Source organism: Microtus oregoni, unplaced genomic scaffold, assembly GCF_018167655.1.
Source record: "Microtus oregoni isolate MIOR12 unplaced genomic scaffold, Mior012 000061F_ref0000440, whole genome shotgun sequence".
NCBI lineage: Eukaryota > Metazoa > Chordata > Mammalia > Rodentia > Cricetidae > Microtus > Microtus oregoni.
In genome coordinates, this window is record NW_024543871.1 from 4,680,327 (window position 1) to 4,705,233 (window position 24,907).

General features: G+C 34.0%; 1 protein-coding gene across 1 annotated transcript in view; it reads left to right on the forward strand.

The window, feature by feature from the left end:
- The window catches only part of Stag2 (stromal antigen 2), a 133,670-nt gene that overhangs the window by 94,886 nt on the left and 13,877 nt on the right, over positions 1–24,907 (forward strand). Inside the window, 14 exon segments of the mRNA XM_041639915.1 lie at positions 543–660; positions 1,192–1,196; positions 1,199–1,291; positions 6,655–6,747; positions 6,869–6,958; positions 7,637–7,840; positions 10,076–10,146; positions 10,365–10,450; positions 10,569–10,651; positions 13,259–13,351; positions 14,306–14,480; positions 18,760–18,899; positions 20,982–21,083; positions 22,997–23,145. Of these exon segments, the coding sequence (XP_041495849.1) occupies positions 543–660; positions 1,192–1,196; positions 1,199–1,291; positions 6,655–6,747; positions 6,869–6,958; positions 7,637–7,840; positions 10,076–10,146; positions 10,365–10,450; positions 10,569–10,651; positions 13,259–13,351; positions 14,306–14,480; positions 18,760–18,899; positions 20,982–21,083; positions 22,997–23,145 (1,502 nt within the window).

Here is a 24,907-nt window from a genome sequence, read left to right on the forward strand (position 1 = left end):
TAAGAGCAGCGGGCTGCGTCCCCAGCACCCCGGCCGCCTACATGGCTAGCTTAGCTTATGCCCCGAAATAATTACACGGAAACTGTATTCTTTTAAACACTGCTTGGCCCATTTCTATCTAGCCTCTTCTCGGCTAACTCTCGCACCTGGACTAGCCCATTTCTTATAACCTGTGTAGCCCACGAGCTGGTTTACCAGGAATGATCTTAACCTGCATCTGCCTGGAGTGGGAGAATCATGGCGACTCCTTGACTCAGCTTCTTTCTCCCAGCATTCTGTTCTGTTTTCCCCTCCCACCTATGTTTTAACCTATGAGGGCCAAGCAGTTTCTTTATTGCTTAACCAATGAAATCAACAGATTGATATATGACACTCCCACATCAGAATACAGCAAACTACAGTAGTTGTATATTCTTAAGTTCATTTGATCTAAGAACTAGATTGCTTTTTAAGAATTTTGACATGGTATTTATTAACAAAGCATCTTTTGTCCTAAGTCTGGTATGCTATTTGTCTAAGGGCATGTTGTTTTTAAATTTTAGTTACATGAGCATGCAGCATACCTTGTGGATAGCATGTGGGACTGTGCTACTGAGCTACTGAAAGACTGGGAATGTATGAATAGTTTGTTGCTAGAAGATCCACTTAGTGGAGAGGAAGGTAAGGATAATTATGTTATTGTTTGTCAATACTGTTTTGGAAATTCTGTTAGTTTTTGTTAGTGTTATAACTTTGTGTAATTGTTTTTATCTGTACTGGGAATCAAAGATGTAATTGCTATCAAAATTTAGTACATTTAGCCAGGTATGGTGACACATGCTTGGAGGAATGAGGCAGGAGGATCATGAATTCTATTCCTGCCTGGACTACATAAGAAATTCTATGCTAACGTGGGCTATATTTTGAAACAATTTCTCAATATATACTTAGAAAATATATATTAAAATTTGTGTGTGATGGTTGGATTCATACTTTCTTTTACCTATGTACATAAACAGTGAATTTACTTAGAATTCTGAAGTTTAGGAAGGTAAGATTTTAACTTTTTCTAACCCTTTTCTGTGATAATAATGGGATTTTCTTTAGTACATTAGGTCAGTTCCTGTTCATAGGCAGAAGAAACTTATATAAGAGTTACAAGAGGCATATATGGAAAAGAAATAGGTTAACTCTTTCTGATTTTTTTTATAGCTCTAACAGACAAGAGAGTGCTTTGATTGAAATAATGCTTTGTACTATTAGACAAGCAGCTGAATGTCATCCTCCTGTGGGAAGAGGGACAGGAAAAAGGGTATGCCAATATGTTTTTGTTATTCTAAACTTCTTTTCTCTATATTTGGTAGCTTTTTTTTAATGGCCATTTTTACCACAGAACAAAAATGTTTGAAGCTCGGTTTTACTTTTCTAATTACTTTTGCATGTATACATGTGTGCACATATCTGTGTATACATATATGTTATAAGTAAATTCTAAAGTAGTAGCAATTGGAGAAATTTGATCTTTTTTAAATGTTGATAGGTGAGATGACAGTGAATGACATTGTCTTCAAGACCAAATGAAGTGTGTATATGTAGAGTACTGTATTTGTATATTTTAGTATATTTATAGATTCATATTTTATTCTAATATGAAATTAGTAATAAAGCAGAGGTTATTAATCATGATGGTGAACTAATTCCTATTTCCAGGGATCAGATTTTAATCCTTTGTTTAGAAGTTCACAAATGTCTGAAAATCTATTAAATTTCAAATGTTTTATTGTAAACCACCAAAATGCATTTTTATATTATGACACGCAAATATATGTATATCTACATGTTTTAATATTCCATGAAATAATACTGAACCAGGGTATAATGCAGTCTATTTTGTTCTATTACTGTTTTCTTTAATTATTTAATCATCTTTTTTTGCAGTGTGGTGGAAATAATCCAGGACATTTTGCATGGGTCTGGGTTACTTCACTTAATATGATGTTTTCTAGATCCATCCATTTGCCTGCAAGTTTCAAGATGTCATTTTTTTTCCTTCTGTGTAGTGTACTCCAGTGTGTAAATGTTCCACATTTTTTTTATCCATTCTTCAGTCGAGGGGCATTTAGGTTGTTTCCAGGTTCTATGTGTTTTAATCTTAGTTTTATGTTTTATTTCTGTTTTTCTAATTATGAATAGCCAATTAGAATTCTGAACTGGTTACCTGTGTTTCATGACTAACAACCTGGAGTAAGTGAAAATAGTGTTTGATATCACTATTGCCTAAGTTCCAAAAGTCATGTTTCATGTTCCTAACTATCTATCTATAAGTAGATTTGAATAATTGTATTGAATAATTAAATTAAGTTTTAAATGATAAATTAATTATAAAAGTTTTTATAAATGTGTTTTTATACAACTCTAGCAAATGCTTTGGCATATCCCTTGATCTACTTCAACTTTGATTATTCCCATTACTTCCCCCAGATGTTGTTGCTAATTGTTTTTTTTTATAGTGATAGCTGTTTTGACTAGGGTGAGATAGATTCTCTATCTTGTTTTAATTTGTCTTTCTTTGATGGCCAAGGGTCCTAAACATTTTTTCATATTTATTGGCTATTTGTATTTCATAATTTGAGAACTGTCTGTTCTGAAAGTTAGCCTGTTCATTGCTCATACTTTTAACATAATCTCTTGAATGAGTTATGTTTTTAGATATTAGTCTTCTGGTAAATTTGTAGCTAGTAAATCTTTTCTCCCATTCTTAGGTTGTCACTTCTCTCGGTTGTTCCCTTTGCATTGAAGTTTTTAATTTTATACAATTTGCTAATTCTTGAATTTATATATTTAGCCATTGGAGTCCTGTTCAGAAAGTCCTCGCCATACCTTGAGATCTTTTCTCTTCTTTTCCTTTAATAGCAGCAGTATAGAAGGGAACTGTGGGCTGCGTTCCTGCCACCCAGCTCCCGACTGCCTGGCTAGCTTATGCCCTGAAATAATTACATGGAAACTGTATTCTTTTAAACACTGCTTGGCCCATTAGTTCTAGCCTCTTAATGGCTAATTCTCACATCTTGCCTAACCCATATTTAGTAATCTGTGTAGCACCAGTCTTACCGGGAAAGATTCAGCATGCCTGACCTGGCAGCTTGCTTCATCACGTCTCTCCTGGAGAGGAGAGGCATGGCGTCTGAGCTCACTTCCTCTTCCTCCCAGCATTCTGTTCTGTTAACTTCACCTACCTATGTTCTAACCTATCAGGCCAAGCAGTTTCTTTATTAATTAACCAATGACCTTCCTCCATCACAGCAAGCTTTGAGATCTGAAATTAATGGTTTTGATCCATTTTGAATTAGTTTTTGTACTGAGAGATACAGATTTAGCTTCATTCATTTACATGTGGATATCTGCTTCTCTTGGTGCCATTTATTGAAGATGCTGTTTCTTTTCTAGGCATCTTTATTAAAAAAAAAAAACAGTTGATAATAGGTGTGTTTTTGTGTTATAAGTGTGTGTTTTCTCTCGAGTACTCAGTTCCACACCATTTTCTGTTTTGTTCTAATACTGTGCTGTCTTTGTAACTATGCCTCTATAGTATATCGATAATTCTGGAATTGTTCTCTTTGCTTAGGATTGCTTTGGCTATTAGATGTCATTTTTGCTTTCATATGAATTTTAAGTTTGTTTTCTTTACTTTCTGTGAAGATTGTCATTCTAATCTTTGGAAATTAAATTGAATTTGTAGATTACTTTGGCTAATAAAGCCATTTTCACAATGTTAATTCTGGCTATTCATGAGCATTGGAAGTCTTTCCATCTTGTGTCTTTTTCAATTCCCTCCATCCCTTCCTTTCTTGAGACAGAATCTCACTGTGTAGCCCTGCTTTTTCTGGAACTTGGTTTGTAGACTGGGGCATCCTCTAACACAATGGGATTGTCTTGCCTCTGATTCCCAATGCTAGGATTAAGCATGCCCTAATTTATTAGAATAGTAATTCATATACATTAAGGAACAATACCATATAAAAGCACAGATCATGTCAAAAAGCCAATCATTTTCACATTGGATTTATTTCCTTCTATTGAGTTTTTTACATGCTTTCTGCACACCATTGTCCTAGTTACACATTTTGAATCTCCTTTTTTTCACCATTACATCTTAGAATTCTTGAAATACATCATTATCTATTTTTTAAATTAGTGAGTGTACAATTTCTGCCATTTTACTTGAACTCATAAATATTTGTCATTGTATTATATTGTGAACAGTTATTCTGATTGATCATTTAAATGCAGTTAAATGTTATCTTCTAAAAATTTATTCTTTATTTCATGCACATATATTCATATCAAGTCCTTTTTTGGTGAACTTCTTTTCAACGATCCCTCTTCTTTTCAATAAATTCTCCCTCTCTTTCATGTCTTTTATACTAATTTTTTGTCGATCATTTTATTCATTAGGGTTTCCTGTATCAATATGAATAAAAGGTTATTTGCCTAAGTGACTGGTTATATTACTCCGCCTTCTTTAGCAACTCTTTACCCTGAGTAGTTCCCCTGGGAGGAAGTGGGCTTTATGAGCCCTTCCTCAATACTGCTGTAGGATCAGTGACTTCAGGGAGTCATGTTCCCTGGATTTTCATGGATACTGTGTTTCTGCATTAGGGTTTATATATTTGAATTAGGTTGTTGGTGAGATCATCTTTATACTTTCAGTTTACATTTTAAAAAATCTTCTAGTAGGATGGCTGGGCGGTGGTGGCGTGCACTTTTAATCTCAGCACTTGGGAGGCAGAGACAGGCAGATCTCTGTGAGTTCGAGGTTAACCTGGTCTATAAGAACTAGTGCCAGGACAGGAGAAACCCTGTCTTGATAAACCCAAAAAAAAATCATCTGGTAGGATTAGATTGTACCATTCGGCCCACGTGCTCAGGACACAGGGCATGCATGATCTGAAGCACCACTCCAAGAGAACACTAACCACAATAGCCACTCAGTCTAGTGACAGCAGGCCTGGTGGGAACATAAAGTAATATTGAAAGCAATTGCTCTTTTAAACTCAATAACTTTTGTAGAATACAAAAAGGATGATAGAATAGCGTGCAGTTGGGTATTAGTTACTGAGGACAGGAATGTAAGAAAATAAGCTTTGTAAGACCAGGAATTAGTTTAATGGAAACAAAAATATACTGGAGTTGGGACAAGTAACCAGAAGAAGGGAGTAGTGAAGTTGTTTGGATACATGAATGTTAAAGATCATTAAAATTATAAGAAAATTATGATTAAGTCTATGGAAGAGTAAGATGTATTATGCACTTAACCCTGCCAGTGTGAGAGTAATAAGCCTGTGTGTGTTGTCCAGCTGAAACCTGCTCAATGTGATAGATCCATTTGGATATATTTCAGTGGGTTTTAAACAGATTGCCCATAAGGTTTGAACTTCTACCCTGGACTCAACCTTTACCAAGGAGGGTGTCACCTCATAGTCTGAGCCTCCCGTTTTCTTTCATATTATGAGGTTACCATTGCAGTTGGAAATTTCTTCTTATCAAGACTTGAGCCACCATTGTCTACAGACTTGTGTTCTGTTTGCATTTTGCAATGGGTTTCAGTTAAAATCAGTTTCTGTGGAGTGTTTACCTGCTTTTTGGTTCCAGTCTTTTCTGTTGGAGTGTGGGGTGACTTTGAACTTTGGAGACATAGTTGTTCAGTATTTTCTGCTCTCTAGCCAAATAAATAGATTACAGAGATTTGGGACCTGCTACTTCACTTTCCAGTTTTATAGGTACATTGTAGAAGATAATGTACTTGATAATTTCTGCAGCCTTAAGCAACTTGTTTTTTTTTTCATCTAAAAATTTATGGGTTTTGTTCCCTCCTTGCTACTGGAGCTTTCTTTTCTCTCGTTTATTGGATCTAGTGGTTTACAGGAGTGGATTTTGCCATTTTCTTCTATTCATGTTCAGATCTCTCTCCTATAATACTTTTTATGAATGTAGTGTTCATTAATTCTGTATTTTACCTAGTCTCTCATAAGTTTCCTGTTCACATATATCCTCCCTTGCCATTCTATAATTGTCACCTGTTTTTAAAAATTACAGGTTTAAAGTTTTCCAGATTTATGAGGGATTTTGGAATGTGCTGTTTACTCTAATTCCACCAATTTTTTTTTCTAATTGAATTTTTGTCTTTATTCTAGGAGTATTTGATTTTTTTGTGGTTGTAATTACTTTTTTTACATGGCTTTCCACTAAATTTATTTACTTTTTTGGCTACAGTGTCTTGTATGAAGCCCTGGCTAGCTGGCTAGGTATTCACTAGTTAGCCAAAAATGGTCTTGAACTTATTATTTCCTCCTACCTCAGCCTACTGAGTTCTGTGTACCATTGCACCCAATGTTACCCCCCTTTAATTATGATTAAGTATTACTTTTAAGGCTGATGTTTTATATTAGGGAATTTTTGACTAGGCATGTTGACACTAATTGATAATTCCACCACTTGAAAGACTTAAAAAAATGAACTGAGGTCAGTGTGAGCTATAGTAATGCAAGATTCTGCCTCAGAATTTTTGTATCCATCATTTAAAATATTATTATTTTATTTGTTTTAATTAAAAATTGAGGATTTAAAAGTTATTGAGCTTTGTAAATGTTTATAGAACATCTTTGTGTTGTTTAGGTGCTAACAGCAAAGGAGAAGAAGACACAGTTGGATGACAGAACAAAAATCACGGAACTTTTTGCTGTGGCCCTCCCACAGTTATTAGCAAAAGTAAGATTACATTGATTACTTAATGTCACTCCTAAATCACATATTCTTTCAAAATGGCACAGCACATTCTTACTTAGTGTTATTATAATGTTTTTAACATTATCTCTTTTTCCCCCAAAAGTACTCTGTTGATGCAGAAAAGGTGACCAATTTGCTGCAGTTACCTCAGTACTTTGATTTAGAGATTTATACCACTGGACGGTTAGAAAAGGTAAGATGTTTTCTGTGTATAAAATATTAGAGGAGAAAATGCCGTTTTAATCTACACGATTATACAGCTTTCTTATATTATAAATATGTTTTTGTAGAATTTTGAGTGAACCTGTTTCTACTAGGTCTTTCTATATTTTAGACCAATTTGATTTAGAGAATGGTATAAATGGACAACTATTTTGCTTTATACCAATAACTATACTTTCATTCTCTCATACATTGTATGACTATTTCACTGATCATTTATGGATATTTGTCCTGAGTTATTAGATAGTAACAATTGCAAAGCAAATTTATCTAGTATTTATGTAATACTTTTTGTATGTTCCTATAACCATTGAAAGTTCTTCACAATTGTTAACAGTCTTATCAAATGTCTGAGACATTTTTTTCTATTAAATTTTTTTTATTTTTTTCTATTAAAGTTGCAGAAATAAATATGGGCCAATTAGTTCATTTGTTTCCCAAACTATAAAAGTGTCTGAAAATACATGTCTTATACTTCACATTTAGTATATTTGAAAACTGCTACAGTTGGTGGTATGGTATAGTCACACTATGCCTACTGTATATTCCTTAATAGGGCTCGCACAAAATGGGCATACCTTCTACCACTAAGCTATATCCTTCTCTCTGTACCTTATTAGTTTGTAATGAAATAAATCTTATTTTGCAGCATTTGGATGCCTTATTGCGCCAGATCCGAAATATTGTAGAGAAGCACACAGATACTGATGTTTTAGAAGCATGCTCTAAAACTTACCATGCATTATGTAATGAAGAGTTCACAATCTTCAACAGAGTAGATATTTCAAGAAGTCAGCTGATAGATGAATTGGCAGATAAATTTAACCGGCTTCTTGAAGATTTTCTGCAAGAGGTATATATTATAAGTATTTTGGACCCTTCCCTTCCAGTAACTGAGTCACTCAGTATTAGTCCTGATGATAATCTAGTGGTGTGTTGGTGAGTCTTTTTAGTTATGTGAATCATCAAACTGCTATTATTCTTCCACTAAAATATGAATATGGCAAAGATATGCAACTTTGCAATGATGAAGACAAAACTAGAATTTTTTTTGCCTTTTGTTCTAAAGAAAACCTGATTTTAGTTGAAACAGTGGCTATTAATGTATAGATAATAGAATTCGACTGAGGGCAAAGCCATTGTAGTCTTCATAGCCCCTTTTTAAGTTGCTACTATAGTCACTGTAGGTTTGTAGTTTCTTATGTTGTCCTTTCAAAGAGGATTATTGCATTGGTACTCAAATAGACATATATTTTTGTGTGTTTTTTCTAGATATATATACATAGGTGTTTTAATTTATTTGAATCGAGTCATAATTTTCAAATTATCTTCTTTAGCCTTTTTTGTTTATTTTGTTTTTCAAGACAATGTTTCTTTCTGTAGCCTTGACTATCCTGGAACTAGCTCTGTAGACCAGGCTGGCCTTGAACTCACAAAGATCGCCTGCCTCTGCCTCTCAAGTGCTGTGTTAAAGGTGTATGCCAATACACCCAGCTTTCTTTAGCTTTTTTTATTGATACATTCTCTCGCTATGTAGAAGCTTGCTTCCAACTCACAGATACCTGCTTGCCTTTGCCTCTGGAGTGCTAAGATTAAAGGTATGCCCAGAAGACATTCACTCTTGATACTGTTCACAGAACTTAGAAATTGTGAACATTTTTATATTCAGCAACAATGGTGGATGGAGTAGCTAACAATTATAATCTAGCACTCTAGAACCTGAGACAGAAGGGTTATTTTTAGTTTGAGACCTGTTCAAATTTCATAGTGTATATGAGGCCATCCAGAACTTTATTCAAAGACTCTTTGCATTCCACCGGTTTTATTAATGGCCAATCATTAAGGTGTAATTTCCTGTTTTATAAAAGTATTTAGCATTTTATGTATAACATTCTAGGTTTTAAGGTTTACAATTTGAGGATTATATATATATATATGTTCATATGCAATTACCACTTGTAAAGATTTTAGTTGTTCTGCTCTTGACTGAATAGACTATAGTTAAGTTAGTGTAAAATCGACAGTAGTTTGTTTGTTCTAAATTCTGTTACCTTAAAAAAATTAAACTATAAAATGGTTTAATTTTGAGGAACTTTGATGTCAGTACCATAAATGATAGGGTTCATACAAATTCTCCAAAATGTGAGCGATCAGGACTAGTATATTTCATAGAATTTCTCTTATTTATATGTGATTTCTTTGTTATTTTTTTCTTTTGAATACTATGTTTTTCATTTACCTAGCTTTTGCTTTTAGGTGCTGTATGATTTCTTGTTTGTCATCTAATGTGCTTCTTTATTGGTGGTGCATCTAGTACTGGAAAACTGGAAAATTTTAAAATAGTTTTGTGTTTGTATTATGTAATGGGAAAAGGGAGAACCATATTCTCTTTTTCTCTGTTTTTCATTACGTACTTCTGTTTACAGTCTTAGGTTGACTCAGTCATATTGTATTAAATTTGTCAGATAGAGGACTTGAATGATGAAGCTTATTTGTAGGTTTTATTTGGTCTTCTTTTTTCTAAGGTTATATCACCATTATAATAGCCTAGGATTTTATTACTTGGTAGTTCTTTCCATGATCTGTACCAAAATTGATTGTGTGTATATGCATGTTTGGGTGCATGTGTTTGAAATAGTCTCACAATATAGACCAGACTGATCTGGAACTAAGTGATCTGCCTGCTTCTCAGTTCTGGAATTAAAGGTACCACCGTGCCCAGCTTATTTCAGTAGGTTGGTTAATCAGTCCCTCTGTCTTCCTTTTTTCTTTTCATTGCTCTCTCTCTCTCTGCCTCCCTCCCTCCCTCCCTCCCTCCCTCCCTTTCCTCTCTTCCCTTTCCTCCCTACCTCAACTCCCTCAATCTCTCCCTCCTTCTCTCCCCCTCTTACCCCCACCTTTTCTGGTTTATTGAGATAAGGTTTCTCTGTGTAGCACTGGCTGTCCTGGAACTCACTCTGTAGATCAGGCTGGCCTGGAACTCAGAGATCCACCTGCCTCTGCCTCCTGAGTGGTGGATTAAATGTGTGAGCCACTACCACTGGGCTTATTATTTTGGTCTTTCTTAACGTATGGTTAATATTCATAGGGAGAAGAACCTGATGAAGATGACGCATATCAGGTATTATCAACGTTGAAGAGGATCACTGCTTTTCATAAGTAAATTATATCTTTGAGTTTCTGATTTTTTTTTAAATCATAGCAAATAATTTTGCATAATTTATGGATTATTATGTTTTCGAATTCTTTGGGTTTTTTTTTTCTTTGTAGAAGAAATCACTTGATAGGGGCATGTTATAATATTCTGAAACAATTATGGTCAATCTTAGTTTCTCTTTAAATATAGCTTAATTTGTTTTTTGTTTTGTTTTCAACAGTGCCCATGATCTTTCAAAGTGGGATTTGTTTGCTTGTAATTACAAACTCTTAAAAACCGGAATTGAAAATGGAGATATGCCTGAGCTGAGCAGGTTTGTTTTTATTTATTTGTTTGTTTGTTTGTTTATATGTTACATACTGAACTTTGACAAGTGAAAGTTAGTGAGGTAAATTTGACCTCTAATCTTCTATTTCTGTATTATAGATTGTTATTCATGCGCTGCAGTGTACTCACTATGTAATTCTTTGGCAGCTTGCTAAGATAACTGAAAGCAGTTCTACAAAGGTATGTGGTAGTCTTACTAAATATTAGTCACTATTTTCAGCAGATTTGTACTTTTAGTAAGAGCAAATTAATTCAGTGAAGTCATACTTATTTCTGACTTATATGTAGTCATTTCTAGTTTGTATATACAATGAAAGAACATATCAAGGTATTATTTTTAATTAAAAATAATTCACATATAATGATGATATAACTTGACTTTTCACATTCTCAAAATTGCTTACCAGATATAGCAAAATAGTTTATTTACTTCTGTATGTGGATGTTTTGTCTATATGTATGTCTGTACACCACAAGCGGGTATCAGATCCCACAGAACTAAAGTTACAGATTGTTTTAAGTTTCTATGTGGGTGCTAAGAACTGAACCAGGACCTCTGGAAGAACAGCTGCCCTTTACTGCTCTTTCATCACACCAGTCCTAGGCAGATACATTTTGCAAAATGTGATTGAGTGCCTTCCACCAAGAACCTTTAAATTAATTGTACAAAGTGATTGGATTATATTCACTGAAGATAATGAACCAACTTTCTTTATACTATCTTGTTCTCTAATTATGTCCTGAGATCACTTTATTGGTAGTCTTCAAGGTTTCTCAAACTCATATTTTTTAAGGTTTTTTATTTTTTTAGTTATGTGCATCAATGTGTTGCCTGTGTGCATGTATACACATCACTTGCTTCTCTGTTGGATCCCCTGGAACTGCCGTTATAAATGGTTGTGAGAAACTGTGGGAATAGATTCATGGTCCTCTACAAGAGCAACAAGTGCTTTTAGCTACTTTGCCATCACTCTAGCCCCCAAGATCAAGTTAACAATTGAGGATAATAATATCAATTAAGATCATTTTTCTAATTATTAAGTTTCTGGGAGGGATGAATTAGGCTGTACATAAATATTTCCGAAGAAGGAATTTTTCTATCTTCAGTTTTCTTCCATTTACTTTTTTATTATGTGTTTGTTTAGGGGACATTTTGAAGTTTGTTAACATTATGAAATTGAGTTTTCTCAATTATCTCATTATCTTTCAAATAAGAAATACAAGATATCATTCCATTTATTTTCCATGAATTGACCACTTTCAAATAATAAATGTGCATAAATCATAAATTTTTGCCCTAAACATTCTGAGTTGCTGTTTTTCTTAAAGTTAGCCATATCTAATTATGAAAGTTTCCCTAGACCATTAAGGATATTATCTGTTAACATACCAATTAATTTTTAAGTTTTTCTATTCTTTGATTTTTGTTAACCTTTCTTTTATGTAATGTACAAGATAATGAATTTCCTTGTGACATTTTCATTCATGTGTATCATTGTTGTAGTTTGTTTTTGTTTCTTTTATTAAAACCATAACCAAAAGCTGCTTGTAGGAGGAAGGGGTTTATTTTATCTTATACACCCATGTCATAATTCATCATTGAAGGAAATCAGGACAGGAAGCTAAGGTAGAAACCACAGAGGAATACTTCTTACTAGCTTGTTAATTTCTAGTTCTTTGCTCAATTAGCTTTTTTTTATACAGCTCTGGACAGCCTGCCAAAGGGTAGCACCACCCACAGTGCTGGGCTAGGCCCTCCCATTTCATTTATTAGTGAAGACAGTTCTTCACCGAAATGCCATTCTGATTTGGACAGTTCCCCAATTAAGTCAGGTTGACAGCCACAGCAAACTAGGACAATTGTACTTTCTTATATCCTCATTCCCAATCTCACCTTGTTTTCTTTCCCCACTCTATCTAGTTCCCTTCTTTTCCCCAAATATTCCTAATTTTCTTCATGACTTTGTGTGTACATGTTTGTGTGTGCATGTATGAGTGTTTATAGATTGTGTATTTAATCTATATTTTGTATATGAAATAGCACATAAATTTTTCTAATTCATTTTCCTTGCATTATCTTTTCTTCACTCTTCTTTTCTTTAGAACTATTCATCCCCTATCAGAATTGCAGTTAGTTGTATTTAAGCATAGATGTATGTATATCCATATATTATTATTTCAGTATAGAGTTTATAATTTCATTATAGATACCTTTGTTCTGTGTCACTGTTTTTTTGATATTCAATAAATTTAGTTATACAAATTATATGCATAAAATTATACAAGTACTTAATCGAAAGCAATATATCTGTAACACGTATAGATGCTGCATATAAGAGAAAAACTAGATATTTGTCTTTTTGAGCCTGGCTTATTTCCTTTAACACAATGATCTCCACTTCCTCCCATTTCCCTATAAATGATATAATACATTTTCCTTTCCTATTCCTCTGATCTTGGGCATCTAGGGTTCCATGGCTTAATCATGGGAATAGCGTATCAGTAAACATAGATGTGCAATTCTCTTTGTAGTATGCTCACTTAAAGTCCTTTGAGTGGTACTTATACATTGAAATTGGATAGTTTGTGCACCTTGTAGAGATTTGACAAACAAGAGAAATGATTCATCTTCCTTTGTAATAAATCATGAAGAATAAATTTAAGTTGATATTTAAAGTAGAGCTGACATAGTTATCCATAATAATATTTATGTAAGCAGGCATTTCAAAGAAGTACTGAGTTGTTAATACAATATTTTAAAACATTCATGATAAATTGTTTTTCAAGGAGGACTTACTGCGTTTAAAGAAGCAAATGAGGGTATTTTGTCAGATATGTCAGCATTACTTGACCAACGTGAATACTACTGTTAAGGAACAGGTTAGTAATTGCCACATTTTGTTTTCTAAGCAGCTTATTTAACAGTATGTTATATAATCAGTATGTGTATATATGTTGTACATTAAAAAACAGTTGAACTTATACATAATAAAATGATTATAATTTAATAAGAGTTTATATTGCTTGTTTATATGCCCATGTGTATATATGACAGCATATATACCCCATTAATGTTGCTAAAAATAAAGAACATATGAAATTGTTGCTTGTATTAGTAGTCATTATTTATGAAGTAAGCTTTTCAACTTTAATTGTTTTTGTTTTTGAGATAGGGTTTTGTTGACAGAGGTTTCTGTCCTGCCCAATTCCACATCTGTTCCGTCCCAAAGAAACACACAGAGGCTTACATTAATTATAAACTGGTTGGCCTTTTAGCTCAGGCTTCTTATTCTGATAACTTACAGTAGCCCATAATTCTTGTCCTTGTTAGCTGCATGGCTTGGTACCTTTTATCAGCGAGGCATTCTTATCTTACTTCCTCTGCATCTGGATGAAGACTTAAGGCTCAGCCTTTCCTCTTCCCAGAATTCTCCTGTTCTTGTTGCCTAGTCTCTACTTCCTACCTGGTTGCCCTGCCTTTACTTCTTGCCTGGCTACTGGCCAATCAGTGTTTATTAAAACAATACAAGCAACAGGGTACAAGACCATTGTCTTACAGCAGGTTTTCTCTATTTGTAGTCCTGACTGCCGCAGAGCTCACTCTGTACACCAGGATCTCAATCTCATAGAGATCTACCTGCCTCTGTTGCCCGATTGCTGGGATTAAAGGCATGTGCCACCACTGCTCATTCAGCTTTAAAATGTTAAGAAAACAACTAACTGCATTAATGATTTCAAATATAGAAAATTAGATTTTCTCCTAAACTAAATATATTCTTTTATTTATAACATTTGCTAAGTACCTGTATAACATTTTCCCCCCTTTCTAAACAGGCCTTCACTATTCTGTGTGATATTTTGATGATCTTCAGTCATCAGATTATGTCTGGAGGGCGTGACATGTTAGAACCATTAGTTTATACTCCTGATTCTTCATTGCAGTCTGAGTTGCTCAGCTTTATTTTGGATCATGTCTTCATTGAACAGGATGATGATAGTAATAGTGCAGGTAATGTTTTATTTATTTATTTATTTATTTATTGAAAAAAAAAATTTCGCCTCCTCCCAGCCTCCCATTTCCCTCCCCCTCCTCCCACTCCTCTCCCTCTCCCCCCACTCCTCTCCCTAGTGCAGGTAATGTTATTCTTGTTATTTCATTGTGTGTATGTTTACTAACACTGTGAAGTTCAATATGAAATTAGGTTTGCATTCTATAACATCAGTGTACTATAAAGATGATATGGTGTTGCAGATAGATATGTGCTTCTTACTAGTGCTAACTCTTATATTTCTAGTTTGAATCTCCTTAACAATTGTGAGTGAATTGATTAAAATTGATGATACCATATTCAGATAATTTGAAGAGAATAAGACATTTATGTGGCTTTGTTGTATATTTATATGTTGTAGGCTTTCATATTTTTGTGATCATGGGAGTTTTGAATGTTAGAAATGATCTTTGAAACTTTTTTCTTGGTAATCCAGAATAATCATAATTCAATAATTAAACTGATCGGGCTTTTTTTAAAGTTATCTTCGTATTTCTTATTCTCCATATTGCACTGCCAGGTCCCTTACTTGAATATGCAGTTATGGAAAACCAAATAGTATATTGTGTGTTAGTTATGCTTTTTTTATTTTTAAGAAACATTTAAAGGGAAATAAAACCTTTCTATTCATATATTAATTAGTACCCTTTAATAATGATGAAATTGACAAATTATGGGAAGATAATGAACTCAAGGAAAGAGCTTATAGTAATTTTTGGGAAGAGTTTAACAACGACTATACCAAAAGCAATAGAATTCAACTTACAAAGAGAAGTAACTGGATCCTTTGTTGCATTATATGGGACACACCAATAACTGGATCATTCTATACTGATGCAGGAAAGGCAGGGTATAAATAAGAAAATTTAAGCCCCTATCAAAACCCTTATGATTCTGTCCAAAAGTCAGAATTATGTGCTATTCTAATGGTACTAAAGGTACCATTTTTAAATAACCTCTCAACATAGTTCCTGATTCACAAGAGTTGTTTTACATATTGAAACCGCTAAATTTGTACTAGATAATACAGAATTGACTTTATTATTTAATTATAAGTTACAGTCAGGAATAGGAATCATCCCATATACATAACACACATCTGATCCCATATGGGTCTGCCAAGTCCTCTATCACAAGGTAATGTAGAAATGTGCTGAAGGCTTCAGAATTTCTTAAAAAAAAACATGTCAATAATAAATGTTTTTAAAAGTTTTTATGTTTCAACAAGCCAAGGAAAGTATAAGCAAATGCCCTACTTGTTCTTCATACAACCAAACATCACTACCTATAGGAAGTAAACCAAAGGGTACACACTAAGGAATGAAATCTGGCAGATGGTGTGCTCCATTTTGTAGAATTTAGTTCCTAAGTCAATGTAAAATTTCGATTTGTCTTGAGGCCCGTTATTAAGCAGTGTAATAATTTGTGCTCACAAAATGAGAACATACCTAGAATACAACTGGGAAGCAAAGTGTAACCAAAACTGTGATTAAAAATCCTTCTAGTAATGTTTATCAAGTATGTCTTACCCTTTGATATTTTAGTTGCATGTATCCCAGGATAGTTATAAATGTGCACGTATTTGCATGACAGTGTCAGAAGTTGAATACCCCCGAACATTTATGCTTCCACTTTCTCACCTTTCACTTGCAGCTGTGGTATAGGTATACTTCTTGCTATACATTAAACAATGATGTACAGGTTGCTAGATGTCTTGGACAGTGAAAAAAATGAGGCTGTCTTTTCACTCAGGAATTAAAGTACAAAACATCTGAAATCAAATAGTTGAATGTATTTTTTAGGTAATGGAAGGTTGTATAACATGTGACTGTGTAGAGGAAGTTCAGCTGATTGGCAACGTTAATATGAAATGCATATGAAGTCTCTAAAATTTGTATGAAAACTATAGTTGCACTCTAAAATATCTTGGGAATGTTTTGCTCTATAACTTTTGTTGATGACTATTTTGACTTCATTGAGACCATTGCAAATCAAATGAAAGTAAGCTTCAGTTTTGTAGCAACTTCTTAGAATTAAGTTTTCTGTCTTCTGTGCTTGGACTGCTTTTTTTCTGTTAAATTATTTTAATGAAGTATACTCTACTCCTATGGAAAAAAACTATTACACATCTGTACACAACCACCTGTGTTTCTCAAATTTAGCTGTATTGGTAGTATATTTTGGAAAGAAGACTTACCTCAATGCATGTCCCTTCACCAATAAATTTATTTCCTTTTACCTAGAAATAACCACTGTCATAAATTTGGCATTTATCATATATTTTGATTTTACTTGGAAGTTTTTCATTAAGTAATTTTCTATTATTAACTTCCTTATAAATGTTGTTGACTGTTTTACAATATACTTTTGAGATTGTTTTTAGTATTGACATGTAATCATTTTATTTGTCTCAACTACTGAGCATCATAAGACTTGACCACTATACATTTACATTTCTTAATGTTAAGACATTTTGATTGTTTCTAATTTCCCCAATTATAGACTGTTACAACAAATATACTTATTTACTTGGAAAGGAGTATAAGTTCTTTTACTGTATATAAACATAACGGTGAAGTTTGATTGTATACTGTTTTTTGTAGTGTAATTTTAGCCACAGGTTGTCACATAGTTCAATTGCTTAATCAGCCCACTACCAACATATTACTTACATTGCAATACAGTTGTCATATAATACTTGTGTTGTAAATTATTACATATATGATTTGAAATTCATACCATATTAAACAGTTGTGTTGTTCCGTCCCATCCCATGTCTCCCTCTCCCCTACTCCCCACCAAGACAGGTTTTTTTCTGTATAGCCCTGGCTGTCTTGGAAATCACTCTGTAGACCAGGCTGGCCTCAAACTCACAGTGATCTTCCTGCATCTGTCTGCTGAGTACTAGGATTGAAGATGTGTGCCACCACTGTCTGGTAAAAAATGGGGGGGGGAGAATTTTAGTATGTAGGAAGAAATCCATACTTCAAGTTCTTAAGAGTATCACTAATGACTAAAAATTATATTATGTAAAAATGATCTGCTATAATGGGAACAATTAAGTTAATTTAAAACATTGAGTATAATCTTAAAATTTTAAGCAAATGATGTAGCTTTTAAGTTGCTGGGCAAATGGCTTTGACATATTGGAGCATATACTGAGGATAAATATTTTGCTGATGTTCTGTCTTAAATTGGAACTTGGTGTTAGGGTTTTCAGGTGTAACTTAGTAATGGAACATGGGTTTAGCATTCTTTATGCTCTGCTTTAAGTCATTAGCACCCAAAATAATTGAGGTAGATAATTTCCTATTGGGTGTCAGGAGGGTTTTTCAGATATTGAGAATCTTGTCTTGAAAGGGTAGCTACATATAGACTAAATAATTGTTCACAAAATATAAATGGGTTATTAAATATATTGAAAAGCTTTTTTTGTAAAGAACTAATAACAAACCAAAACTGATATAGTACGGTTCTTCTAGATTTTTTTTGTCTACCATAGTTTTATTCATAATTAATTTCAGATTTGAAATCTGTTCGTAGGGAAATTCTTTGTGTGTATTTGCCTATATTACTGTATCTGTGTTAATTTGAGCATACACACACATACTATACCTGTCAGTCCTCACACCTTGAAACAAGCTATCCATGTTCATCTTTGCAGTGTTAGGCTAGCTGGCATCTGTTCTCTTGTCTCCACCTCTAAGAGACGCACTTGAATCAGAGGATGATCTGAGTTTGAGGCCTTCCTGGTCCATTTAGGAAGTACTAGACCGGTCATATCTGTATAGTGAGAGCCTGTTTAAATAGATAAGAATGTATAAGAACGAATCAGGTATCGTGGAGGGTGAGATCATTTTTGGAAATGATAGGTTTTCTCAGATTAATTTGCCTTCAGTGAAGGAGACTTTAACCAACAGGTTCTGAATGTACAGGTTTTTTTTGACAAATCTTCCTGTTGGAAAAATCCGGGAACGAGTAAGATGAGCTTAAAACTTTACTAATCAATTCCTTTTACTTGCTGCATCTGTTCCTTTTCCATGATGAGTTTTTGATGTCTTAAAAAATGTATTATATTGGAATTTTTTTTAGTAGTTTGTGAAATTTAATTTTTGTTATACTTCTTTTCCCTTTTCAAACTCCCCAATAAGAGGGTCGGTATAAGTTATATTTTAAATAATATAATTGGAATAAAATATAAGATTGACGGATTTTTGGGAATTCTCTCCCCCTCCCCAGATGGTCAACAAGAAGATGAAGCCAGTAAAATTGAAGCTTTACATAAGAGGAGAAATTTACTTGCAGCATTTTGTAAGCTAATTGTATATACTGTGGTGGAGATGAATACAGCTGCAGATATCTTCAAGCAGTATATGAAGGTGAGGTTGAAATATACCATAGAAATGTATATCATGCTTAAAAGAAATTTTAATAATGGCTTGACTGTGTGGAACCATTGCAGGTCTTTAAATACTGAGTTGCTTTTGTGTAGTATAAATATTTATCTTAAAACAGTTAACATTTTGAGTAACATTTTCTCATATCTGTACTAATTCAGTTAATGGACATTTTGGTTTGTGATCATTTACATTTTGAATATTAGAAAATGTCCCATCCCAGCTTAACTGGAATCATAAGAAATTACATTCCTTTAGCAATTAGAGCTTATTCATAACTTTCAAAAATGTATGTGAGGTGTCCTCATTTTGAAGCAGGACTCCAAAGGATATTGTTAATTATACTAAAAGAATATGGCTCAGTCTCTCTCTCTCTCATCAGGGTTTTATCATGTAGCTCTTTCTGTCCTGAACTCACTGTGTAGACCAGGCTGGGCTGCCTTTTAATCCACGAGTATCTGCCTCCTGACTGTGAGATTTAAGGCCTGAGCAACTGCATCCATTGCTTTTACAAATAAAAATGCAGTAATTTGTGAAAGCCAATTCACTTTTCTGTTTTTGAAGTTATATCATTTGTCATGATGAATGAATTTTACATCAAAAATTTAAAACAAATTTGAAAGGTTTAGGTTAGATATTCTGAATTGAGGGCAATATTTTTCCATCATGGAAAATATTTATTATCTCTATTTGTCCTCTTAACTTTATTAAAAGTAGAACTGACAAATCATATATATATATATATATATATATATATATATATATAATATTTGGGTGTGTTGTTAGATCTCATTAATTTTTTTATTTTGCATACTAGCTACAATTTTTCCTCCCCAACTTTCCTTCTACACCCCTTCAATCCATTTCTCAGACAGTGTAACACCTCCTATGGGAGTCAACAAAGCCTGGCAAATCAAGTTGAGGCAGGACCAAGCTCATCTCCCCTATATCAAGGCCGAGCAAGACATCCTACTGTAGGGAATAGGTTCCAAAAAGCCAGCTCTTACACCAGGTCCCACTGTAGGAAGAAGCCGCTTGTTGATTCCCAGCTGCTCAGCCCTGAAATAATCACACAGAAACTGTATTAATTAAATCACTGCTTGGCCCATTAGCTCTAACTTTTTATTTTCTAACTCTTACATCTTAGTTTAACCCATTTCTGTGTATTGCTACAAGGCTGTGGCTTACTGCTTAAAGTTCCCAGTGCAGTCTCCCAGAGGCTCCTTGGCTTCTCTCTGACTCCGCCCTTCTTTCTCCCAGCAACCAGTCCAGTCCTCCCTGCCTAGGTCTGCTCCACCCCACCCTGCTCTGCTGTAGGCACAAAGCAGTTGTTTATTCATTAACTAACGGTAATCACAGCATACAGAGGGAAATCCTATATCAGTCCCAGTGCTTGGGGCACTACAAATAGACCAAGCCACACAACTGTCACACACATGTAGTGGGCCTACGTTGGTCTCATGTCAGTTCCCTAGCTGTTGGTCTAGAGTCTGTGAGCCCGCATAAGCTTGAGTCAGCTGTGTCTGTGGCTTTCCCTGCCATGATATCGACTGCCCTCTTGCTTATATAGTCCCTCCTCTCTTCAGCTGGACTCCCAGAGCTCTTCCCAGTTATAGATATTTTTATAGGTGTTAAATTTTTAAATTAGAAAATGCACATATGTAATATGTAATGGAAATATTAGTCACAGTAATTTTTTAAAAATATTGTTCATAGGCTATTTGTTCTATAAACCAAATCTATAAGTTGGCCTGCATCTCATTAACAATGAGAGTAACTGTTTATATTTATTGTCATTAAAGAAAACTTAGTGTTACCTCTGGAACTCAATCTAACCTAGTTACTGCTTTATTTCATGCCTTCTTTGTTTAAATAGTTTGGGGTTTCCAAATTATTTTTTAAGTTAAAGATTATGTCTTAGAAATTACCTTAAATTTTTAGTACTGTTATAAATTTCCTATCTTTGGAATTATAAATGCATAATTTGTTTTGTGCTTATAGTATTAACATAAACTTAGTCTTATTGTCAGAGAGTAAATTCTAATTTGCATTATTTTTTTCTAGTATTATAATGATTATGGCGATATCATCAAAGAAACAATGAGTAAAACGAGGCAAATTGACAAAATTCAGTGTGCTAAGACCCTTATTCTCAGTTTGCAGCAGGTAAGACTGAGTATCAGCTTAACATAATTAACTGTCATACATCAAAAATGTAATAATTGAAACTGGGCAGAGGACATGACAGACAATTCTTAAAAGTAGCAATACAAAATATTTACAAAATATAGTATATGAAATTTATATACATATGTGAAATGATTGAGTCTGGCTGTTGCGTGTAGTCATTACCTCATAACTTGAAGTAAGATCATTTTAATCTTTTTTCTTTTTAGTATATGTTTGTGTGAAGTGTGTGTGCATGAATATGTATGCATGTATATATACCTTTATGCAGTTATAAGTGTGGAGGCCTGAAATTGACTCTTGAATATTGTCTTTGGTTGTTTTCCTTTACTGAGGTGGGGTCTCTCACTGAACCAAGAGCTTGCTTAACCTAGTATTATAGGCAGGCTTCCACATCCACTTGGCTTTCTATGGGAGCTAGGATTTGAACTTTGATTCTTGTGTTTGCATGGTAAGCACTTTATCCACTATGCCATCTTCCCAGCCTCCTTTTCCTCTGTGTTTGTGCATGTGCGCAAATGTCCCAAATTGTACATGTGCAGACCACAGGACAATTTGGGAGAGTTGGTTCTCTTCGCCTACACTGTGAGAGTATCAAATTAGATCATTAGATGTGATGACAAGACCTTTACCCATTAAAACACCTTGCTGTTGTCTCAGTGTGTAGCCCAGGCTCTCTTGATCTGAAATTCCTTTTGCCTCATCCTGCTGAGGGCTGGAGTTAGAGATCTGTACCACTGCACCTGAATGGCAATGTTTAAATATACAGTATTTTTGTGGGACAAAGAGTATGTGTGTGTAGTTTCTTTTGAGTTGGTCGCAGGGCCTTGTGCATGTTTGGAAGATCCTCTACCACTCAGCTTCATCCCTGTCCCTATAATATCTATTTCATTGTTAACTTTACCCACTATATTGTAAAGTTATTCTTTGGAACCAAATCATCCTAATTGATTATTCCTATTCCACTGTCCTAGTTTCTGGTATTAATTATTTTAGTTTCCATATCTTTGGCTCCAACTTTTGTTTTGTTCCATTAAGTGTGATCATATGATATTTGGTTTTCTATGCCTACCTTATTTCACTTAAAGGATTGTGTTCTGGGTTCATCCACTCTTTTGCAAATGACATAAATTTTCACCTTTTAAAGGCTAAATAATACTTTTGTGTGTTTGCATGCATTATGTGGTACATGACATATTTCTTTATGTGTGGACAATTAAGTTAGTTCAATCCTTTGGTAACTGTTAATGATATTATACAGTGAGCATAGTAGTGTTTATCTCTTTGATATAATGATTTTATTTTCCCTGGTATCTAGATTTATTTGGCATTTAATAGTTGTATGATACTTCATTTTATAGATGGATTATAATTTTTAGACAGATATTGAGGTCTTCATAACTTTATAAATAACACCAAAATATGTGCATAATATAGTACATAAATATTTTTTTGAATAAAGTCTTAGAATTTCTAAGTTATAGGATATCAAAGTTCAAAAGCTTTTGCTACTTTATGGTGGAAGTTCATGATACGAAAATTTACCCCTTGGAGGTAAACAGTACGGTGACTAGCATTCATGAGACCCTGGATTTCAGCACCATCACCACCAAAGCAGAGTATAGTTGTTTAATAGCTCACAATGAGTTTTCCTTTCCTTATGTTGTTATATGTGTTTATTCCCAGTTAATACCAAGTGTTTGGTATTTTGACCAAATTAACCTAAAGAGTTTGGAGTTGTGATGTGACACAGTTATGCTCATTTTTGTATCATAATTTTTAAAATCCGTGTTTTAGGTATTATCACTTATATTTTAATTGAAAAATATACTTAAAATATATTAATCCATATTTATCAAAAATACTGACGTTGCGTTCTCTTTTACAAACAGCTTTTTAATGAGATGATACAAGAGAATGGATATAATTTTGATAGATCATCTTCAACATTTAGTGGCATAAAAGAACTTGCTCGACGTTTTGCTTTAACTTTTGGACTTGACCAATTGAAAACAAGAGAAGCCATTGCCATGCTACACAAGTAATCAATCTCCTAATACTTTATTTAGTGTTGTAGTTTCATGAATCTTATTTGTGTCTATCCTTTGCTTGTTTTGAATAGCTAGTTAGTCTTGTTTTATTATTCGTTTATAAACTTTTACTTTAAGAACCCATGTGGGATCTCCTCTTCTTTTATAAGTGCACACACATGCATGCATGAGCACACTTGTTCTTAAGAAAGTCAGAAGAAACTGAGCTCAAATGTCATCCTTCAGAATGCTACCACCTCCTCTGCAGTAGCCCTGGGTTTTCTTGTGCACTGTCATATGAATTCCATACAACTTACATCTTTTATTTATTTTAGGTATCCTTCTCCAATATTAATTAACTCTCTTACTTCATTTTGTTGTATGCCTTTTAATATATTAGTGATAATTTTAGGTAAAATTTAAGAAACATAGAGTAACTATAAGAAATAAATTTTATGTGAGTTCGAGACCAGCCTGGTCTACAGAGCTAGTTCCAGGACAGGCTCCAAAACCACAGAGAAACCCTGTCTCAAAAAAAAAAAAGAAAAAAGAAAAAAAGAAATAAATTTTATCATGTGGTTAATAGCCTGCTTTCTTTTTAAAAAAGATTTTTTTTGTTACATCCCGACTTCAGTCTCCTGAATTCATTTTCCCCTCCTTCTATTCTCCCTAATCTCCCCTCTCTGCCATATACTCTCCTCCTTCATTTCCTTTCAGAATGCAGGCCTCCCAGGAATATCCATTGAGCATAGCATTATAAGATACAATAAAACAAGGTATATCATATCAAGGCTGGGTGAGGCAGACCAGAAGGAGGAAAGGGCCCAAGAGCAGGCTAAAGACTCAAGAGAAAGGGCTGGAGAGATGGCTCAGAAGTTAAAAAGCACTGACTGCTCTTTCAGAGGTCCTGAGTTCAATTCTCAGCAACCACATTGTGGCTTACAGCCATCTATAATGAGATCTGGTGCCCTCTTCTGGCATGCAAACATACATGGAAGGAATGTTGTATACATAATAAATTAATAAATCTTAAAAAAAAAGACTCTGGACTGTAGAGATGGCTCAGTGGTCAAGAGCACTGGCTGCTCTTCCAGAGGACCTGAGTTCAATTCCCAGTACCCACATGGCAGCTCACAACTGTCTGTAACCCCAGTTTCAGGGGATCTGGCATCTTTACACCAAGATTTTGCTTAAAATAGAGTTAAGCAAATTATTTAAAAAAAAAGACTCAAGAGACACCCGCATTCCCACTGTTAGTAGTCCCACAAAATCATCAAGTAAACACCAATAAAAAAAAACAACCATAATATATGCTTTCTATCCCAATTTTATCTTCATTGTTTTTCTACCCTTTTACATTTTGATAGAGCACAAATGTGGTTGTTATCTTGATCAATTGGGATATTTAAATTGTGATACTAATGAGGTTAAATTGGGCCCTGATTAGAGTTTAATCTAATTTTTTAATGAGCCCTGGTTAGAGTTTAATTTTTTATTTTTATTTTTAAAAAGCTTTAAGCAAATCATTATAGGTGGGGTAGTCCTATGTGCTAGAGTATGACTTTCATAGTCTGAAAAAAAATGGGAAAATGTTGATTAGAATATATAAGAATTTGTACTATTTTTGTGGGAAAGAGCATTCGAGTAAAGAATACATGTTGAGCTTTTCAGCACACTTGTCTAATCCCAAAATTTGGCTGGTCTAAGCAGAAGAATCACAAGTTCAAGAACAGCCTATGTCATAAAAGGAAACAATGTCAAAAAACCAGAAAA